The following is a 20,384-nucleotide window of genomic DNA, read 5'->3' as shown; positions in this document are numbered from 1 at the left end:
CATCTTTTTAAAGAAGTTTCTACCCTTTCAGAATTGCTTCTATTTTAAGTTTGGACCTTCTCCTGGCTTCAACAGCTCAACAGAAGATCCCATTTTGATAATAAACAGCTAGAGACTAACAACCGATGCTACATTTGCTGTGTATGTCCTTCCCATTACACCGTGCCTCTGTCCTGCTCAACCAACCGCACTCTGCTTCTGTTTTTCCAGTAAATATATATATATATAAAGAAGACACTGTCAGGCAAATATTCACAAGCTCTCGATTTCTTAAAACATAAGTGGGGTATATTTATTTTTCGCAAATGCATACAAGACAATAATTACATAGCAACAAATCTTTTGTTCAACAATGATTTGATTCATAAGCATTTGAAATTTACATAATTCACATCAATACCCTTGCATGTTTTAAATATAGTTAGGTAAAAAAAAAACCCAAATAACCAATTCTTATATTTCCTATTTATCCCTCTATACATCCAAACTTTTAAAAAGTTACAAACTGAACATTATACAGAACATATAAATCATGTTTAAAAACTTGAGGTTTTAAAATCACTGTTTCCCCAATAAGATTCAGAAAAATTCATTCTGACAATTATAGTCACAGGTGGTAAACTGGAATAGGGGGAAAACAAACAAGAGACAGACACAAGTTTTCTGTCTTAATATTTTACTAATCCTGTCAGTTAGAAATGGTGATGTGATGAGAAGAACTGTTTCGGTTTAACATGAGGAATGGAGTCGTCTCACGTTTGAGACTTGCACTTCAAGTATTATCCTATTTGATCTGAGATCACTGTAGCAAACCGATATCAAAAGAGAATAACTATTTTCTCCCATACATTCGCTCAATGTCCGCCTGGTAATGGGTTTTAAGTTCCTTGCGTTTCAGTTTGAAGGCGTCTGTCACCAGGCCAGTTTCGGGGGTCCATGGTTCAGGGCTCAAACGAATTTTTACTGGAATTTCAAACTTTTCCAAACTTGCTGAGAAGTTTAAAGAAAAAAAAGTAAAAGGAAAGTAATTAAAAATGTACAATCAAAAGCAAGTAATGCAATATCCTCAATCTCTGAGCACAGATCAAAATGTACAAGCCACAAATGACTCCTGAATCTCAGGTCTAAGACAGCTGACCCTCAAAGGCAGTGTAAGTTAGGAATGGACACTTACCTGGGTTAGTGTAGCAAAAAAATATTTAATAGACTCCTATCAACAGAAGTATGAACTGAATAAATTAGGATATAGGTATAAAAGCAATACGATTGTGTGTAAAAATGGATTTCACTTGTATGTGTAGCCAATATGTTCTTAGGTTAAAAAAAAAAAATTTAAAAAGCCAAGTTGTAGAACAGGCTGGGACAAGGGCACCAGACACCTCTAGAGACCAGGATACAGGACATTTCCACTTGCTTTTCTCTACTTCATTACAAAAGCATGCTGACTTTACATGCTAAAAAATAACAACGCTTGGCGAGATTCCTGTCCTGCACCAGGCTGTCTACAGCCCTGGAGACTTGGTCACTATCGTGGTCCTCACACTGACATAGCAGACTGATGACGCTGGTGGATGGAGAGACGGGAGGGAAAAAGGATAGCATCTGAGGGAGGTGAGGGAGATGCAGTTGTTTTGTTGTTTAAGGTTTAATTTTAATATTCCAAGATGCTAGATGGGGAAGGGACTTGCGCATTTTGCCCAGAGGAAGCACATTTTCAGGGGAGAATCTGAGAGAATCTGTAGTGAAAACACGGTGGACAGCAGAGAGACATGTGAACACAGCAGGCACGCGGCAGCCAGCAGAAACACCAGAGACCACAGGAGTGTGCAGATCGCTGAGCCGGAGGAAGCAGGCTACGGCAGCCAGGGCCGCTGGAGATCAGCTGTGGTGTGGTTCTAGCGCACAGCCCTGTCTGCAGGCCGGGCCTGTTGGAGCAGGCAGGCAGGGCGCTACCAGATCTTGTGGAGGATGACCACATCTCCTTCCCTCAGACTCGACCCGCGTGCCCAGGCCAGGGAGGGGGTGGATGCCATTCCAAAGCCAGGAGAGGGATCTGAGGCTTTGCCCACACCAGCTGTGAAACCCAGTGCCACAGGCAACATTTCCAACACAGAATCTTAGGGTACACAGTGACCTCAGGCTCAGACGGGACCCAGGGCCGGGAACAGGGAGAACTGGAATCATTATGGAGCAAGGGCCTCCTTGTCCTTCTCATCGACCACAGAGGTCAGGTCAGGGAAGGCAGGCAGTGGCTGCAGAACTCGCCAGCATCTGCACATGCCCACGACTAGAAAATGTTCAAAGAGGGGCAGGCAAGCGCTCTCCATGGACTTCAAGTCTGTGCTGGTGGCATGGCAAGGGATGCCTACCCATTCCACAGGAGAAATGACTTCAGTAAACCCGTATGTCCCCAGTGGCAGAGCACCCGCTACTTCAAACATTTGTTAACATACCTCAAGGGAGAGACAGACTCCAGTGCAATAACAGTGGAGGGATTTCAAAACTCCACTATCACTACTGGAAAGATCAACTAGGCAGAAACTCAACCAAAAAACAACACAGAAACTCAACAAAAAAACCCACATAGTTGAGGCTGGTGCAGCAGCGCAGCATGCTAATTCTCTGTCCTGGTGCCAGTTCCTGAACCAGCTAGTCTACTTCCAATCTGGCTCTCTGCTTATATCCTGGGAAAGCTGTAGAGGATGGCCCAACTCCTCAGCACTCTACACCTATGTCGGAGACCCAGAAAAAGCTCCTGGCACCCAGCTTCAAATCAGCTTAGCTGTGGCCATTGCAGCCACTTGGGGAGTGAACCAGCAGATGAACCCTCCTTCTCTGTAAAATCAGCCTTTCAAATAAAAATAAATTTAAAAAGAGAGAAACAATATAGCCAACCTATACAGTGGATCAAATGGACCCGATTGATATCTACAGTACACATAATCCCAAAGATACACAACACACATTCTTTGCATCAGTACACGGAACCCTCTCCAGAATAGACCACTTGACTGGCCATAAAGCAAGCCTCAGCAAATTCAAAAGAATTGAAATCACAGCAAGTATGCTTTCTGATCATCACAGAATGAAAGTGCAAACTCAAAAACCCAAGAAAATATGCAAAAACATAACATGTTTATGAATGAACAGTGGGTCACAGAAATCAAACAGGAAATCAAGACTTCTGGAAATGATGATCACAACACAACCTATGAAAACGCATGGGACACGCAGGAGTGCAAGGGGGCAGTTAACAGCAAGTAGTACCTGCATCAGGAGATTAGAAAGGCATTAAATAAACTCTGCATGTATCTCCAAGGAACTACAAAAGCAGCAAACCAAATCCAAAATCAGCAGAAAGCAATAATTAAAATTAGAGAATAAAATTCAAAACATAAAACCAATGAATCAAAGAGTTGGTTTTTTGAAAAAATTAACAATACTGATACACACTATTCCCAACTAACAAAAACAAAACAAGGAGGGAGAAGACCCAAATCACTAAACTCAGAATGAAAAAGGAAACAGAACGTCGGACACCACAGATACACAAAACTTCATCAAGAACCACTGCACGTAGCTATATGCCAAAAAACTGCAAAATCTACAGGAAATGGATAGATTTCTGGGCACGTATTACCTACTGAAATTGAGTCACGAGGACATCAAAAACCTAAATACACCAATCGACAGACCAAAGATTAAATCCGTGATAAAGATTCTCTCAACAAAGTTCAGGACTAAATGTCTTCATTGCCAAATTCAACCAAACCTTTCAAGAACTAATTCTAATCCTTCAAGGTTTATTCAAAACAACAGAAAAGCAGGCAACTATGAGGCCAATATGACCTGAATTCCCAAACCAGAAAAACTTACAACAGAAAAAGAGAACTGCAGATCAATATCCCTGATGGATATAAACGCAAAAATCCTCAACAAAATAGTAGCTAATTGAATCCAACAACACATGAGAAAATGAACTCAGAACATGTGCTGTGCAGGGATGGCTTAGCACACACGAATCAATACATGTGTGATCTACCATACTCACAAGGTCAAGAGTAAATACCCTGTGATTGGCTCAACTGATGCAGGGAAAACATCTGATAAAACACAGCATCCTTTCATGCTAAAAAAAATTTAAGCAAACTGTGCACAGAAGCAACATTACTCTTCACAGTGAAGGTAAGACAGGAAAAACCCAACGCCAGACTCAAACTGCCCAGGGAACCTGCAGCCCTTTTCTCTAAAGTCTGGAATCAGAGAAGGATGCCAATCTCACGGCTGCTATTCAACAGTCCTGCAGGTTAGACCCGGAGCTGTAAGGGAAGAAAAAGAAATCAAAGGGAAATCATTTGGAAAGGAGGAAGCCATGCTACCTTGTGCACAAATCAAAGACTTCACTGAAAGACTATTGGAACTCATGATAGCCTGGCAAGGATGCAGGAAATAAAATCAATACACAAAAATCAGTGGCCTGTATATAAATAATTTCATAGCTGAGAGAGAGTTTGCCAAGACCAGTCCCTTTCACAGCAGCAGCAACTTAAAAAAAAAAAAATTCAATACCTTAGGTAATGTAGCCAGGGACATAAGCTCTACGATGAAGATCCCAAACATGTCAAAATATGCCACGTTCACGGACAGGTAAAATCAGCACCTCGGGCCCAGCGCAGTGGCGCAGTGGTTAAGGTCCTCGCCTTGCACGCCCGGGATCCCATATGGGCGCCGGTTCTAATCCCAGCAGCCCCGCTTCCCTTCCAGCTCCCTGCCCGTGGCCCGGGAAAGCAGCGGAGAACGGCCCAAAGCTTTGGGACCCTGCACCCGCGTGGGAGACCCGGAAGAGGCTCCTGGCTTCGGATCAGCATAGCATTGACCATTGCGCTCACTTGGGGAGTGAATCATCGGATGGAAGATCTTCCTCTCTGTCTCTCCTGCTCTCTGTATATCTGACTTTCCAATAAAGAAATAAATCTAAAAAAAAAATCAGCACCTCAAAATGTCCAGAATGCCGAAGCAATCTACAGATTTAAGAGAATTCTAATCAAAATACATGTGACATTCTCAGATATGTAAATAAAGAGGCTAAAATTCATATGGAAGTATAAGAGACTTCAAATTGTTAAAGCAATCTTAAACAACAAAGACAAAGCCAGAGGTGTTACAATACCAGACACCAAATGGGATTATTTTTTTAAAGATTTAAAGATTTATTTCTTTATTGGAACGGGTATTTTTCTAGATGAAATGAAAATGGCTAACAGGGGTCTGGCGCCATGGCCTCGCGGCTAAAGTCCTCACCAAGAGTGCGCCGGGATCCCATATGGGTGCCGGTTCTAATCTCAGCAGCCCCACTTCCCTTCCAGCTCCCTGCTTGTGGCCTGGGAAAGCAGTCGAGGACGGCCCAAAGCTTTGGGAACCTGCACCTGCATGGGAGATCTGGAGGAACTTCCTGGCTCCTGGCTTTGGATCGGCATAGCACTGGCCTTAGCAGTAACTTGGGGAGTGAATCATCAGTTGGAAGATCTTTCTGTCTGTCTCTCCTCCTCTCTGTATATCTGACTTTCCAATAAAAACAAATAAATCTTTAAAAAAAAAAAGAGAGAGAGAAAAGAAAATGGCTAGCAAACATAGGAAAAAATGCCTAGGGTTTGTGGCTCCACCTAAATCTGGGGAGAATCACTATCACATAGAAATTAAAAGAAATGAACAGGGCCCAGTGCGATAGCATAGTGGTTAAAGTTCTCGCCTTACACTGGCTGGGATCCCATATGGGCACCAGTTTTTTTTTTGTTGTTTTTTTTTTTAAAGATTTATTTTATTTTTATTGGAAAAGCAGATATACAGAGAGGAGAGACAGAGAGGAAGACCTTCCGTCCGATGATCCGCTCCCCAAGTGAGCGCAACGGCCGATGCTATGCCGATCCCAAGCCAGGAGCCTCTTCCGGGTCTCCCATGCGGGTGCAGGTTCCCAAAGCTTTGGGCCGTCCTCGACTGCTTTCCCGGGCCACAGGCAGGGAGCTGGATGAGAAGTGGGGCCACCGGGATTAGAACCGGTGCCCATATGGGATCCCGGGCGTGCAAGGTGAGGACTTTATCAACTGCGCCACTACGCTGGGCCCTGGGCACCAGTTCTAATCCCGGCGGCCCTGCTTCCCATCCAGCTCCCTGCTTGTGGCCTGGGAAAGCAGTTGAGGATGGCCCAAAGCCTTGGGACCCTGCACCCACGTGGGATACCCGGAAGAGCTCCTGTCTCCTGGCTTTGGATTAGCTCAGCTCTAGCTGTTGTGGCCAATTGGGGAGCAAACCAGTGGATGTAAGATCTTTCTTTCTGTCTCTTCTCTCTATATATCGGCCTTTCCAATAAAAATAAAGAAATCTTAAAGAACAAAACCCAATGAATGCTAGTTGAGGATATGGCAAAGAATGTACCCTGATTCTCCACTTGTGGGAATGTAAATTGGTGCAAGCGCCATGAAAGACCGTATGGTGATTCCTGAGATGTACTTGCTATCCAGCCATCCCAGTGCTGAGAATACATCCAAACCACACGGATCTCGCATGCGAGCACCACCTCCAGTAACCCCACGCTTACAGCAGCGCAATGCACGAGAGCTAACAGCTGATACCCAGCATAAAGCAAGCACGGCATGCAAAGACTATCGAATACTACTCATCCATAAAACGGGATAAAATCTTACCATTTACAACAAAATGGACCTCACTGGAAACCACTAGGCTAAGTGAAAAGAGTCAGTGCTCCAAAGACAAGCATCGTGCTTCCTCCGATCTGTGACAGCTAACACCCAGCACAGTAATGCAGCCTGCAGGAGGAAGACGAGCACCTTGGGGCGCACGGCTGGTTACAGCACACACCAAGCCTCAGGGATGGCAGCATGTCCATTTTGATTTGAGTTCACGTTTATATCATTCTGTCCCTTTTCCTCTACTTACTATGTCATGATGTCTTTCTATATTGGAGAGTTAAGCTTCTTACTGTGATGTGAATGAATAGGCTGACACAAACATTTGGAGGAAAAAAAAAAACAAAAACAGTAATGGGAGATGGGGAGGGGAGGCGGGAAGAACCTGTGCTTCTACATCAGTGTCGTGAAAATATGTGAACTCTACTAACTTTCTATAATTTTTAAATGCAAGGTCTATTTTATTTATTTGAAAGGCAATGATACAGACATGGGGGGGGGGGCAGAGAAAGAGACAGGGTGAGGGGTCTTCCATCCACTCGTCCACCACCCAAGGGCCCAACAGTCAGGAATGTCTTGCAGGTTTGCCATGTGGATACAGGGGACCAGGCACCTGGGCCGCGTCCCACTGCTTTCCCAGGTGCATCTGACACCGAGTAGCTGGGACTCCAGTGGAACAGCTGTCCGTGTGGGATGCCTGCACTACATGGAGCAGCTTAACCTGCAGGGCGCAGCACCAGCCCTGAGGAGATGGAGTTTTAAAGAAATACAAGACCTTAACATCACTGACGTATCCTTTATCCTTTTGACAGGTATTTCCTGAGAATTTATTATATCTAAAGTATTTTAATAATGTTTAAAATACACAAAAACAAATAGTGTTTCTAAATGGTCCATAACCAGAGAGAAAGATGTAGGCAAACACCAAATTGTTACAATTCCTATAAAAAGGTGTAAGTTAAGTGTGCTGTCAGAAAGATGACAGGACAAGAGGATATAGCTCCTCTCACGCCACCCCCACCTAAGACATGGACTCAACACTCATCCTGCACATGCCCTTTGGAGGGACCTGAAGCCAGCTTTTATTTAGGCTTTTATGCTCCACAACAAAGCGAGACAAGAGCATCAAAGTCTGAGAAAACACCAGGCATTCTCCCTCCAGAGCCCATCCTTTCCATAGCCATATGGAGGACACCCCATTTCCCAACTTCTTCCTGGAGAAAAATGTATATCTAAAATTCTGGTTTTGCTTTCTGGCTTGCCTGAAACTATATATCAAAGGATCAAGGCACGTTTCTGAGGCTGCACTATCACACAGAAACACAAGAGGGAGCGTCTGAGTCACAAACAACAAACCAGAGCAGACGCACCTCGGGAAAGCCTGGCGCCAGCTGGGAAATCACCAGGACCTCAGGAAGGACTTCATCGCAGGGTAGAACAAGACCTACACACTGAGAAGGGTAGCTACGTTTACAATGCCAAAGTCCCAACAAAACACAGGAAGACATGCAAACAGAGATGTACCCAAAAGATGGAGCAGGTCAAACCAAATCTCCAGACATCAACTTCAAAGAAACAGATATATGAATCATCAGATGAAGAACTCAATACAACTGTAATGAAGAAACTAAGGAGTTAAGAGCACAGAGAGAACAAATCAGGTAAGTAGCTTGAGAGTAAGTGAAGATGATAATCTTAAAAACCTCACAGAAGTAGAACTAGGCAAATTCTGGAACTGAATAATAGAACACACAAATTGAAAAATTCACCAGAGAAGTCAAAGAAAATCTGACCAGAAAAGAGAAAAAATTAGCAAGCTCAAGATAAACTTTTTGAATTACAAAACAGAATAGGGAGGGAAAAAAAAAAACCTATGAAAGACTCGGACTCTTCCAGTCCAATAATACAAGATAATCTTTCCATTTGTGTCTCCTTTGAGTCCTTTAAGCAGCCTTTTGCAGTTAGGATTGTTTAACAGCCAGTAAATAGAAATGCAAGTGATTTTGTATCCTTAAAGGTTGCTGAAATCTTTTTGTTACAATTTTTTGTGGATTCTTTAGGATTTTCTACATATAGCAAACAGCTTGTTTATACTTCTTAACAGTCTGGATGCCCCATGTTTGGCCCCATGTTTGGTTTTCTTGTCGTATTGCTGTGGCTGCATTCTGGGACCATGCTGAAGAGCAGCGCGAGTGGAGACACCCTTCCTCAGTGCCTGCTGTTAGCGGGAAGGCTTTCGTTATCTTACTGTCCCCGAGGTTTGCTGCAGGCTTTTCAATATGCCTTTGCTTACTATGAAGTAATATTGTTTTTTCCTATTTCATGCTGAGTATTTTTATTGTGAAAAAATTGGAATCTTATCATGCTTTTTTTCTGCATTAACTGATGGATCATTACTAATTTTATAAAACTTCAGTTTTCAATTTGGTGTGTTTCACTGATTTTTCATGTATTGAAAAGCATCTTGCATTTTTTGTGTATTGAAAAGCATCAAGTAGGTGTAACGCCTACTTGATCTGGTATATATTCCTTTTCATATACTATTGAGTTTGATTTGAGACTATTTGGGGGCATTTTTGCATCAGTCAGTACTTACTGGATCTGTAGTTTTATCTCGCCTTCTATTTTGATATCAGGATATGATTATATAGAATGAATTTGGTGTTTCCTGCTCTTCCTTTTTTTGTGGAGAATTTGAGAATGTTTGTTCTTAATTTGTTTTGAACATTTAAACAATTTTCTTCCTTAAGATTTATTTATATTTATTTGAAAGATTTACAGAGAGAAGGAGAGATGGTGAGAAAGATTTCCAAGTGGCTGCAATAGCCACAAGTGAGCTAATCTCAAGCCAGGAGCCACAGACTTCTGGTCTTCCACGTGTGTTGGGTCCCAATGCTTTGGGTCATCCTCACCTGCTTCCCCAGCCACAAGTAAGGAGCTAGATGGGAAGTGGAGTAGCCAGGATATAAACTAGCACCAGTATGGGATCCCAGTGCATGCAAGGCAAAGACATTAGCCTTCTAATTTTCCATTAAAAATATTTTGCAATTTAAAAACAAAGCACTTTGTCTTTATGTCTCCTTATCATCCCTCAGGCTGAGAGCACCCTGCCAGGTCAGCACGTGTCTCTGGGGAGTCCCCTTCTTGCTTCCCCGGCTGTGGCTTAGTGACATTCAGACGCAATGGAGGAATTCATAAAGATCTCCTCCTGGATAATCAACCTTTTATCATGATATAGTTTCTAACTTAGTCTTCTGTGATCGTTTTTGCCTTAAAGTCTTTTATTTAATGTTGTCGCAGCCACCTTCAGTCTTCAAGCTACTTACTGTCTCTGCGGGGTATCTTATTTTTAGCCCTGACAATCCTTAGATTTAAACTGAGTTCCCTGTAGACAGAAAATAGTTGGGTGCCTGTGGTTTTTTTTTCTTATTTGTGAACTGTCTTCATATGGACTTGACTTATGTGTATAAATACCAGTTATAAGAAGCAGAATGGGACACTAGCCACTTGTAAGGGAGAGAAAGCCTGCACGCGGCCAGGAGCTCGTGCGTGAGGACCTCTCCTCGGACAGGCTGCCCTTCACATCTCAGACACTGCGAGTCGGTCCCCACTGCTACAGAAGCCATTTTTTTGTAGCAACATTCCCTCCCTTTGTCTGCACCACACACACACTTGTCACATCTTCATATAAATAAACTGATATTGATTTTACTTTCTTAAGTAATCATGCCTAGTATAGATACAACTTAATAAGGTTGTATCTACCTCCCCACCCCATTTCACACCACATAAAAATCTAACTTAGAATTAATTAAAGGCCTACATGTAAGAGCTAAAAGTAAGCAACCCTTAGAAGGAAGTTTTACGTCTTTGGGACTTGAATTAAGCAAGAGTTTCTCTGACAGGACACCACAAATGGAAATAAGAAAAACGAGGCTGGCATCACAGCACAGAGGGTCACCACCGGTGACACCAATAGCCCGAGTGCAATTCAAGTGCGGCCGCAGCCTGCTGACGCACCGGGAAAGCAGCAGCACAGGGCCTGATCAACTCTGCTTCCCCGTCACCCTGGACGGAGGCCCAGGCGGAATTCCAGGCCCCAGCTTCGGCCTGGCCCAGCCTCGATGGTTGCAGCCATTAAAGAAGTGAATATCAAGAACGGAAGATCTCTTTCTATCCCTCACTCTGTAACTATGCCTTTAAAATAAATAAGCTTTCTTTAAAAAGAAAAACAAAAATTGTAATTCACTAAAATTTAAAACTTCTGCACTTCAAAAAAACACCATGAAGAAAGTATAAAGGCATGGCAAACAACAGCAGAAAATTTCTGTAAACTGCATGCCTGACAATGGAGTTGCATCCAAGATATACAGCATACAACTTAACAACAACCATTAAACGATTCATAAAAAAAAACCCTGAATATTGGTCAAAGAATATAGACAGTGGTCAACAGGCACATAAAAATATTTTCAACCTCATCAGCCAGCAAAAAAATGTAAATCAGACACATTGAGAAGATATCATTTTACCCACTTACTTCAGAGTTAGTAAGTTAATGCCACCATTTTGGAAAAACAGAAAAAATATTTTAGGAAATACTGTTAGTCTAGATGTTCTTCAAAAAAGATTTACTATAAAGTTAGTTAATGTCCTATTCATTTCACTTGTAAGTATCTACCAAATAAAACAAAATCCACACAAAAACCTACACTTCAACAATTTATAGTAGCATATTTATAATAGCCTAAAGTAGAAAAAAATGTTCAGTTGAACAAATTGAACATTTGAACAAAAAAGCAAATGTTCAAATATAGTAGTATATAATCATACAATATTACTTGGAAATAAAACAAAGTATTGGCACATGGTACACTACAGATGAACTTTTGAAACATAATGGTAAGTCAAGGAGACCACTGATTAGCCGGTTCCCCTGGAGTAGGTAAGTCTACAGACAGACAATCATTTAGTGGGTGATGACAGATGGGGCTTGGGGTGATTATGGAGAGTGTCTGTTAAAGGATGTACTATCTCTCTTGGCATGATGGCCACACAACTAGTGAACATCTAAACTTAAAATGAAGACTTAGTTATTGTTTCCATATTCCACCTTATTTAAGAATTGTGTAGGTTTCTATCAAAGATCCATTAATTAAAGCAATTTAACATCAGTCCAAAATTTGAAATTACGTGAAAATATTTGAAAGCTATCTTCAAGCTGCTATAGTACAAAATGCAATTACTGTTGAAATAAAGGGCCAGAATAATGACTTTGCTAGATTAAATGCAAATACACCAAATCTAACTAGAATAAAAATTCATGCTTATCTTCATGCTATGCTTAACGCTGATAACTAAAAAGACAAAGCTGTTTTATTAAACCAACAATGCTAAACCAGTCTCAGATCAAAAGAAAATTAGCACAGAACATATCAGGACAACCACCCACCAATATACTAAAAGTGCCCAAGGCTGCAAAAGGAATTGTGCAGCATTCACCGTGGAATATGCAGACAGGAAACTAAACAGAGGCCTGAAGCACAGCTGTGAGCAGCAGAGAGAGGGCCAGAAAAAAGACAGTAGCAGAGATACAAACACTGAAACACAAACACTGGCTCGGTGGGAGTGGATGCGGCGTGTGTGTTTCTTGTAGAAATTCATTAGTGTATTCTTTCGTTTACCAACGGCAGGAATGGTTGTGTAAGCTTCACACAGGTTCACAGATGTAATGTTACTTCTTTGGCTCCGATTGACTGAAACACTCACCTGAAATAGCAGCTTCAGAAAGCACTCTGAGTACTTCATTTTCCATTTCAGAACTGTTACACAGCTCTTCCCAAGTTCCTTTAAGTCCTTTCTTCCGAGCCAGTTCTGTTAATTCCTTTTGATTTGGCACAACAAATCCAATGACATAAGAATGGTAACTGAAATACATAAGGGATCTTTGTTAATGAACAAACCAGCTTATTAAGTTTGCAGTTGCTAATTACATTCAATGACATTTAATAACTGTCTTTTTAGAATTTTATTAAAATGTACATACCATATTTACTATGACAAGCTTACTTCAAGTAACAGTTTTATTGTTTGCAGCTTATGTCCCAAGGTTTTGAGAATTCACTGCGAAATAAACCTTAATTTGACATCCCATGATAAACCTCAAGTATCCCTAATTATTATAAATTGTCATTAAAAATATTTTAAGTCATCTTTAAAATATAAGTACTTAATTGTTAACAGGTTAAACAAAAAATCCAGTCCAATGTAAATTAGGAACTGTGGCTGAAAGAACTCTGGCAGCAAGTCAAAATTACATACTTTTTCTTTGATTTTCATTAGTTTTGTTGACAGTTGAACTCTGAGCATGGAAATGAAGGCAGTCCTGTGCTAAAGGTCATGAAATAGCCGAAAGAGCATAGTTCTACTTACTATCATTGAAATACAACATTGTGGTAAGATAAATGCCTAATTAATGTGTAGAATCATTCACAAATCAATGTAGTGCACCTACTTAAGGTTGTTTATTTATTTAGAGACAGACATAAAAAGTCTCTGACGTACTCTTTCACTACCTAAGAGCCCACAACAGGAAGGTCCTGGGAGCCCGGCCCAAGTCTCCCAGGTGGGCGGCAGGAAGCATCACCATGGCCCCACAGGGTCTGCAAAGACAAAAGCTGGGGCCAAGAGTGAGAGCTGGGAACGACACCAAGGTACTTCCCACGGAGTGTGGGCATAACACTCCCTAGGCTAACCCCCTGTTCCCACTGAAGTTCATCTTTAGTGTGGCCCAAACCCCAAAGTCTTTTTCTAAATTGTTTTTTCTGATACCCAATTCAATTTTCCCACAATAAACGCCACTTGCTATAGATAAGTTCCTAGGTCCTTCTATAAAATAGCCTATCATTCTCTGTCGTTTTGTATGTAACTTTAGTTTTCAAAATAATTAATCTTAAAAAAAAGAAAGAAAAAAGAAAAAAAAAAGCAGGGGAGAAGGGCTGGCACTGCCATGTGGCAGGTAACCTACCCATTGGTAAAGCAAGCATTCCCATACTAGTTCATAGCCCAGCTTCTCCACTTCCAATCCAGCTGCCCACTAACTGCTGGGAAAAGCAGCAGAAAGCTGGCCCAAGTGTTTCGGTCCTTAGCTCCCTTGCAGGAAACCTGGATAAAACTCATGGTTTTGACCTGGTGCAGCACTAGCCACTGGTCATCTGAGGAGTGAATCAGCTAATGGAAGCTCTCTCTGTCCTGATATTTTTATAAAACATGTAATCAAAGTTTCAATCTGAAATTCCAACATTTCTCAAGAAGGTAGCTTTGAGGTTTTACCAACTCTCCATCTTCACTTCCTTTACAATGATCTCACAAGCCAGGAATGCCACGTGGTAAAGCTATGACTTGACAGGGCTTCATGTAGGAGATTCCAGCCCCACCCACAGAGTTCACAGGTTCTGACAGCACAGCGACTCAGTGCTGAACAGTGGCCTGTTTCCTGAAGCTTCACTTCCCTTTCCTCTGCAGGAACCCTGCAAACCGTGCAGAGATCACACAGCTGGGAGCACACCAAGACGGCAGAAAGCAAGACTTCATTTTCTTCCTCTCCCTACCACATGGGACACCACAATGAGAGGTAAAGTAGAAAAGAGAAACAGCACGGTGATGAGGGAGAAGCACTGACAGGGAAGAAATCAGGAATGACTCCAACAAGCAGGCTCTCCCCAGAGGTAACGGGGAAGAAGGAAACGCTCCTGGCAAAGTTGTATAAAGAAGGCCCACAGGGCAGGAAATGTCCACAGCACACCAGATATCTTAAGCAGTCTGCATTCTAGTTCTTACCTGTTTGCATATGCACAAATATTATCTATTAGTGGAAGGTTCTTCAAAGCAGCCTCTACTTTTCCAAGGGAAACATATTCCCCTGCCTGGAGTTTAACAAGGTCTTTCTTACGATCTGCACAAAAAGAGGGAAACAACATTGAGAAGAACTCCACTGATCACACCCTTAATACAAATAAACACTGGCCATGTGATAAATAACTTGCTATCAAATTACTTACAAGTTCTACTACATTAAGTATTTATGGTTATGCTGAAAGTAGCAAAACATAATAAAATTATGCAATAATTGTTATACTATTACGTACAGCTCAGGTCTTACAGGAGAGAATGAGATGCAGCCAAGAAGAAAATCACTGGCAAAGACCTGAAATCTGACAGGTCTAAGAACCGTGCATAGAGCAAGAGGGGAACAACTGAGGATGAAGGTCGGCAGGTCAACACGGGTCACATAACAGTTAACCTGCACTGAGCTCCAGGAGCCACTGAAAGGTCTTCAGGAGGAAGCGACCCAGTAAGAACAGTGTTGAGTAATGACGCAGTGGCAGAGACGTTTTTAGGGGAGCTAAGAATGGAAACAAAAAGGAATTTCTTATCACAGACCCTCAATCCCATAACAAGGGAAAGAATATGATTCTGAAGCACGTCCCATAAGATAAATCTATGAGATGGGATAGGAATTAGGAACTGACTTACGAGCTTTTCGGCTCCTCTTTGGTTTCAAGCTAGCATGACGGGGACAGAAATGCCGGTAACTGAAAGGAAGATCCGCAAAGGGGCAGGGGGGACAGGTACTGAATGCCTCACACGGGTAACTACTGGAGCTGCCAGGCTTTTGGCCTATTGGGCAACCGAAGGCAACAGCTGTATAAGTATCACCAGATAAGCCCTAATGTCAAAGAATTAACAAAAGTGATTCTCTCCTATACAAGCAGGAGAAAATGACCAAGGATTATCTCATAGTAATTAAAAAGATCACTGCTATAGGGAGTTGAGGACCTCTAAATGACAAGCTTCGAAATTATCTATCGAAGCAGAAAAAGTAAAAGGCAGACCTATTAAAAATTTTTCGTATTCCAGGTTTAACAGACTATGTCAAATTATACAAAGACAGACTCTTGGGTTATTAAATAGGTTCTCTAAATGAGCATTACCTTTAGGCAAAACTATTTCTGATATATTCACTACCCAAAAATTACCAGATGGCTTACCAATAATCTTTAAACAACCATCAGGGTCAAATTCTCCAATATCTCCAGTGCAAAGCCACCTCTGCCCATTTTCATCTTCAAAGAAATCAGCCTTGGTTTTTGCTTCATTTTTGTAGTAGCCCATCGTCACATTTTGGCCACCAATAAGGATTTCACCCCTGGGATGTGGCTTATCAGTATTAAAATATCCACCTAATAAATATAAAATAATTTAAGAGTAAAGTTGTTATTTTATTCCTATATGTAACATGTAAACATTTGAAACCACTAGTTTCAATGAATGGACAAAGTTTATCAATGTAACAGTAGGTGCAAAATTTCACTTGCTCAACCACAGGCAAGTATGCTTTTAAGCTGTTTTTAAAAAAAATTATTCCTTAAAATTCAGTATCATCCACCTATAAAATAATTATACTGCATATGTAAGAGGTTTCAAAGATTCTGTGGAGTCCTAAATATCACACCAACGTAATAAAAGTACTAAGTTACACATTTAATAACGGAACAAGTATCTAGAAAGTCAGTTTTCCATGTATCTTGCAGACATCATTTCAGAATGACAAGCCTAAATTCACCAAGCATTTCCACAATTTCTGCTACAATTGGCTGAGCTATGATCCATGAGCCTCAGAATGTTACCTTCATAGAGAAGGTCGTCTTAAGGAGTCACAGGAACTGTGCACACGTCAGCAGCTCACTGACTGCTGACTAGTGTTTTTCAGTGGCCAGCATTTTCAGTGGTGCATGCCACAGAGCCACACGGAATTGGCGTGATAGTTTTCTGATAGACTCTGAAGTTCTTAGGGGAAATAAATAAAGGGCACATGCACACACACAATCACATGTGATGAAATTTATGATTTTCCTGCTACAAAACGATAACATTTTTCATTTATAGCCTTTTTAAATTCTTATACGCATTTGTGTTATAAGACAGTTAACAAAATAAAAAAGTGTGATTCTTTAGAACCACCACTAAAACAAGAAACTAAATGTGTACGCATAACTCCAGAGACAATCTAACTATTACAAAGGACAAAAATACGCTCTGGTGACAGTTCATTATTCCAAAAATAAGCAAAGAAATGAAGCACAATTCAAAAAGAAATGAAGTACAATTGTAAAGTTTAATGTTGTAACAACATGCTGTTTGGTTACAGCAGCACATTACCTTCCTCCCAGTTCTTTAATTTGATTTCACAGCACACCAACGGTGCTCCCACTCTTCCCGTATTGTAGTCCCACGCTGAGAGACAAAGGAAAAACAAGTACTTCAAAACAGTAGTTAACCATTTGCTTCATTTTTCTAAATTACTGACTAATTTATCCCAAAGCTTAGAAATTCTTAAGAGACTTTGTAAAAACAGATGCAAAGCACAGGCTGTGGTCTGTACAGGCATGCTGCTGCTGAATTTTACTAAAACCTCAATTAACTATTGCCATTCTTAAAAATCAAAAAATGGAATCTCCAGTAAGGTCAGACCCACATTTGAGGTAGAGCAACCATCGCCAGCCTCTGTTGGACAAGCGCCCTGTTGTTCAGTGTCCCTGGAATCCTTCCCCATCACATATCCTCAAGTCAGCGGCCACTGCACTCACCCAAGGGATTGTTCCTAAGTGTGCAGCCCCAGCTTCAGGCTGACCGAGGGCGTCAGGTCTTATCAGACCCCACAGCACTCCACTGCAGCTCCCAATCTCTCAATCTTTGCTGTGTCCACACTGCAGCCTCCCTACCTCAGCTGATGCTCTCAACCCCGCCTGAAATTCCACCATACCACTCAGGGTAGACCAAAAAACTGTAAAGGTGCTGGAATCATCCACTGTAATGAACTATTATGCTTGTTCTTTAAAAAGTATCCAAATACTAGAAATCAAAGGCTAGTATTTAAAACTTGAAAGACTTTCACTTACAACATACACTGCTACTGATTACATTCAATCTGCATCTTAAAAATGGAAGAAATTAAGAATCTGCAAAAATGTCCTATATCTGTGTATATTTAAGATAGCCTTTTCCCTGTAAAACAGTATCTAAAAGTAGCTCCAAGAAAATAGACAAAGTATAAAGGACAACTCTGAAAGGTAGGAAAATAAAAAATGTAAAACAAACAAACAAAACAAAAAAAACCTGGCATATCACTAGTACACAGAAGCACTCAACATAAATATGGGAAAAATGAGTAGTTAAAAAATTTAGTATCTGTTAACAGAAAACACAGAAAACAGAAGCACAGCTCTCTCTAACACTGGGAAGCACTGTGAAGCCACGAGGCCCCATTCATGGGACACACCTGGAAACCAAGCGCCAGGCAGGCAGTGGAGCTGCTCTCCACTACACACCATGACGGCTGCAGTTAAACTCACTAATCCGAATCAAGCCGCTGTACACATGTACAAAGATCTCCACACACATTTTTGAACTTGAGCTTCACTTCCCTGACAACTTTAATACAAGAAAGCTAATAGCTGATAATAGAAAATAAATGATACCAAAAGTCAATGGTGGTCACTAAAGCTTCATGAAAGACACATACTTTTGGTGATGTGTAACACAGTTTAGTATCAAAAGTTCCTCTGGATGAATGACTGATTATCGATACAACCAATACATGCTGAAAATTAGTGTCAACAATAATAGTACCCATAATTTGTCACTACTCTACTACACAAAAGCCTCCACTAACTCTTCTATATATTTGCAAAAAATAACCAATACCAAAACCAAACAAACACAAAAAGGGGAACTGTACATAAGTCTTGGGTGGACACTTCATTTCAGCGACCACACTCACCTTCCGTAATTGTTCCGGCCCCAGTGGATTCCGTGAGTCCGTACCCCTGGCCAACGGGACAGCAGAAACAGATATTCATGAACCGCTGTGTGGCTGCAGAGAGTGGAGCGCCACCACACAGCAGAAGTCGGATATTTCCACCCAGCAAACTCCGAACCTTGCGGAAAACAAGCCTAAAAAAGAAATCAATCAAAGTCATAGGATCTTAAAACTGAATGAGTTTTCTAAATCATCTAAACTAACCTTCCAATTACTAACTTAATTCGTAATTAAATTAAGTGACTCATCCAACCAAAATCACATAGATAATTAGGGAGATATTCCTGATATGCTACTTAAATTTTAGTTCCTGGTAGTTTAACAAGAATATACAGTTTCCTCTTAAGAACTTTTCTTTCAGTATCTGAATTCAAAGTATAAAACTTAACTTTGTGGTTTAATGTTAAATCTCTTAAGGCAAAGCAACTGGTTTTATACCACTATATAGCAATATAACACATATGATACACATACCGTGTATTATGAAGTTTTTGCTTTACTTCATTAGAAATGTGCAGATTTACACATAGCCATGTAGCTCTTTTTTGTTGATGGCGAGAAGAGGCAGGCATCACAGGTTCCCATTTGCTGGTTCACTCCGCCCACGACATCCAGGAGGGGGCCATGTCAGAGCCAGGAGGCAGGAATTCAGGTCAGCTTTGCACACGGAGAGGTGACCAGCTGTCTGAGTCGCTGCCTCCCAGGCCTGCATCAGATGGGAACCAGAGCTGGGAGCTGAGGCCAGACGCTGCACGCCAGCAGTCCAATACGCGACTCAGCCTTAACCATGAGGCTGCACACTCACTTTCTCACTCTTGTTAACATCGCACTAGCAGTTTAAAAACATGACAAATTATCTTTCAAAAATTCATCATCTTTTTCTAAGAGTACTTCAATAAAAAATTGTTCATCCGCCCAATCCAATCCAAAAGTGCAGGATTTTTTTAAAAAATCTTTTTAAATAACTGAAAAACCAAATTAATAGACTTTCCAAAGGGGGAAAAAGTATATCCTGCTGAAGAGATCATTAAATCAGGCAGGAGAAACAAGTTTATAAAGTCCAAAATAAAATGAAGTATCTGAAAAATGTATTTATTTTCTCATAAAAAATGTTGAATGACATAGTTCAATTTATTATTTCTAAACTATTTTGCAATAATATCATAAATCTATTTAACACTACAAAACACATATTTGAGATAAAACTGGTCATTTAAAACTTTAAATACAAAACATGTACATATACTTATTTTTAATACTTATTTATTGCAAAGTCAGATATACAGAGAGGAGGAGAGACAGAGAGATCTTCCGTCCAATGGTTCACTCCCCAAGTGACCACAACGGCCGGTGCTGCACCGATCCAAAGCCAGGAGCCAGGAACTTTCTCCAGGTCTCCCACACTGGTGAAGGTCCCAAGACTTTGGGCCATCCTTGTCTGCTTTCCCAGGCCACAAACAGGGAGCTGGATGGGTAGTAGAGCTGCTGGGATTAGAACTGGTGCCCATATGGGATCCTGGTGCAATCAAGGAGAGGACTTTAGCCACTAGGCCACTGTGCCAGGCCCTTCTAATTTGTTTTAAGGCAGAGTTAGAGAGAGAAGGAAAGACACAGTGATATCTTCCATTGCTGGTTCACTCCCCACACGACCTCAATGGCTCCAGCTGGATCAGCCCGAGGTCAGGAGCTGTATCCCAGGCCCCCCTCTGGGTTCCCTTCACCGCCTTCTCAGGCACATTAGCAGGAAGCTGGACAAGAAGTGAAACAGCCAGAAATCAAAATGGTGCCCATACGGGATA

The 20,384-nt window shown here is 41.3% G+C and overlaps 1 protein-coding gene across 2 annotated transcripts in view; it reads right to left on the bottom strand.

The window, feature by feature from the left end:
• Positions 1–267: 267 nt before the first annotated feature.
• ACSL3 (acyl-CoA synthetase long chain family member 3) overlaps positions 268–20,384 on the bottom strand; it is a 75,183-nt gene continuing 55,066 nt past the window's right edge. For both annotated transcript variants that reach the window (XM_040982803.1, XM_040982804.1), the window contains 6 exons: positions 18,547–18,719; positions 16,926–17,000; positions 15,755–15,946; positions 14,544–14,658; positions 12,474–12,631; positions 268–990 (listed from right to left, as the gene is read on the bottom strand). In XM_040982803.1, coding sequence (XP_040838737.1) covers positions 833–990; positions 12,474–12,631; positions 14,544–14,658; positions 15,755–15,946; positions 16,926–17,000; positions 18,547–18,719 — 871 coding nt within the window. In that variant the 3' untranslated portion in view covers positions 268–832. The remainder of the gene's footprint in view (positions 991–12,473; positions 12,632–14,543; positions 14,659–15,754; positions 15,947–16,925; positions 17,001–18,546; positions 18,720–20,384) is intronic.

The sequence above is a fragment of the Ochotona curzoniae genome, unplaced genomic scaffold (assembly GCF_017591425.1).
Source record: "Ochotona curzoniae isolate NIBS_2020 unplaced genomic scaffold, NIBS_Ocur_1.0 contig_3643, whole genome shotgun sequence".
In the NCBI taxonomy this organism is placed as follows: domain Eukaryota; kingdom Metazoa; phylum Chordata; class Mammalia; order Lagomorpha; family Ochotonidae; genus Ochotona; species Ochotona curzoniae.
The sequence above is the reverse complement of the archived record's forward strand: the minus strand, read 5'-3'. Positions and strand labels throughout refer to the sequence as shown.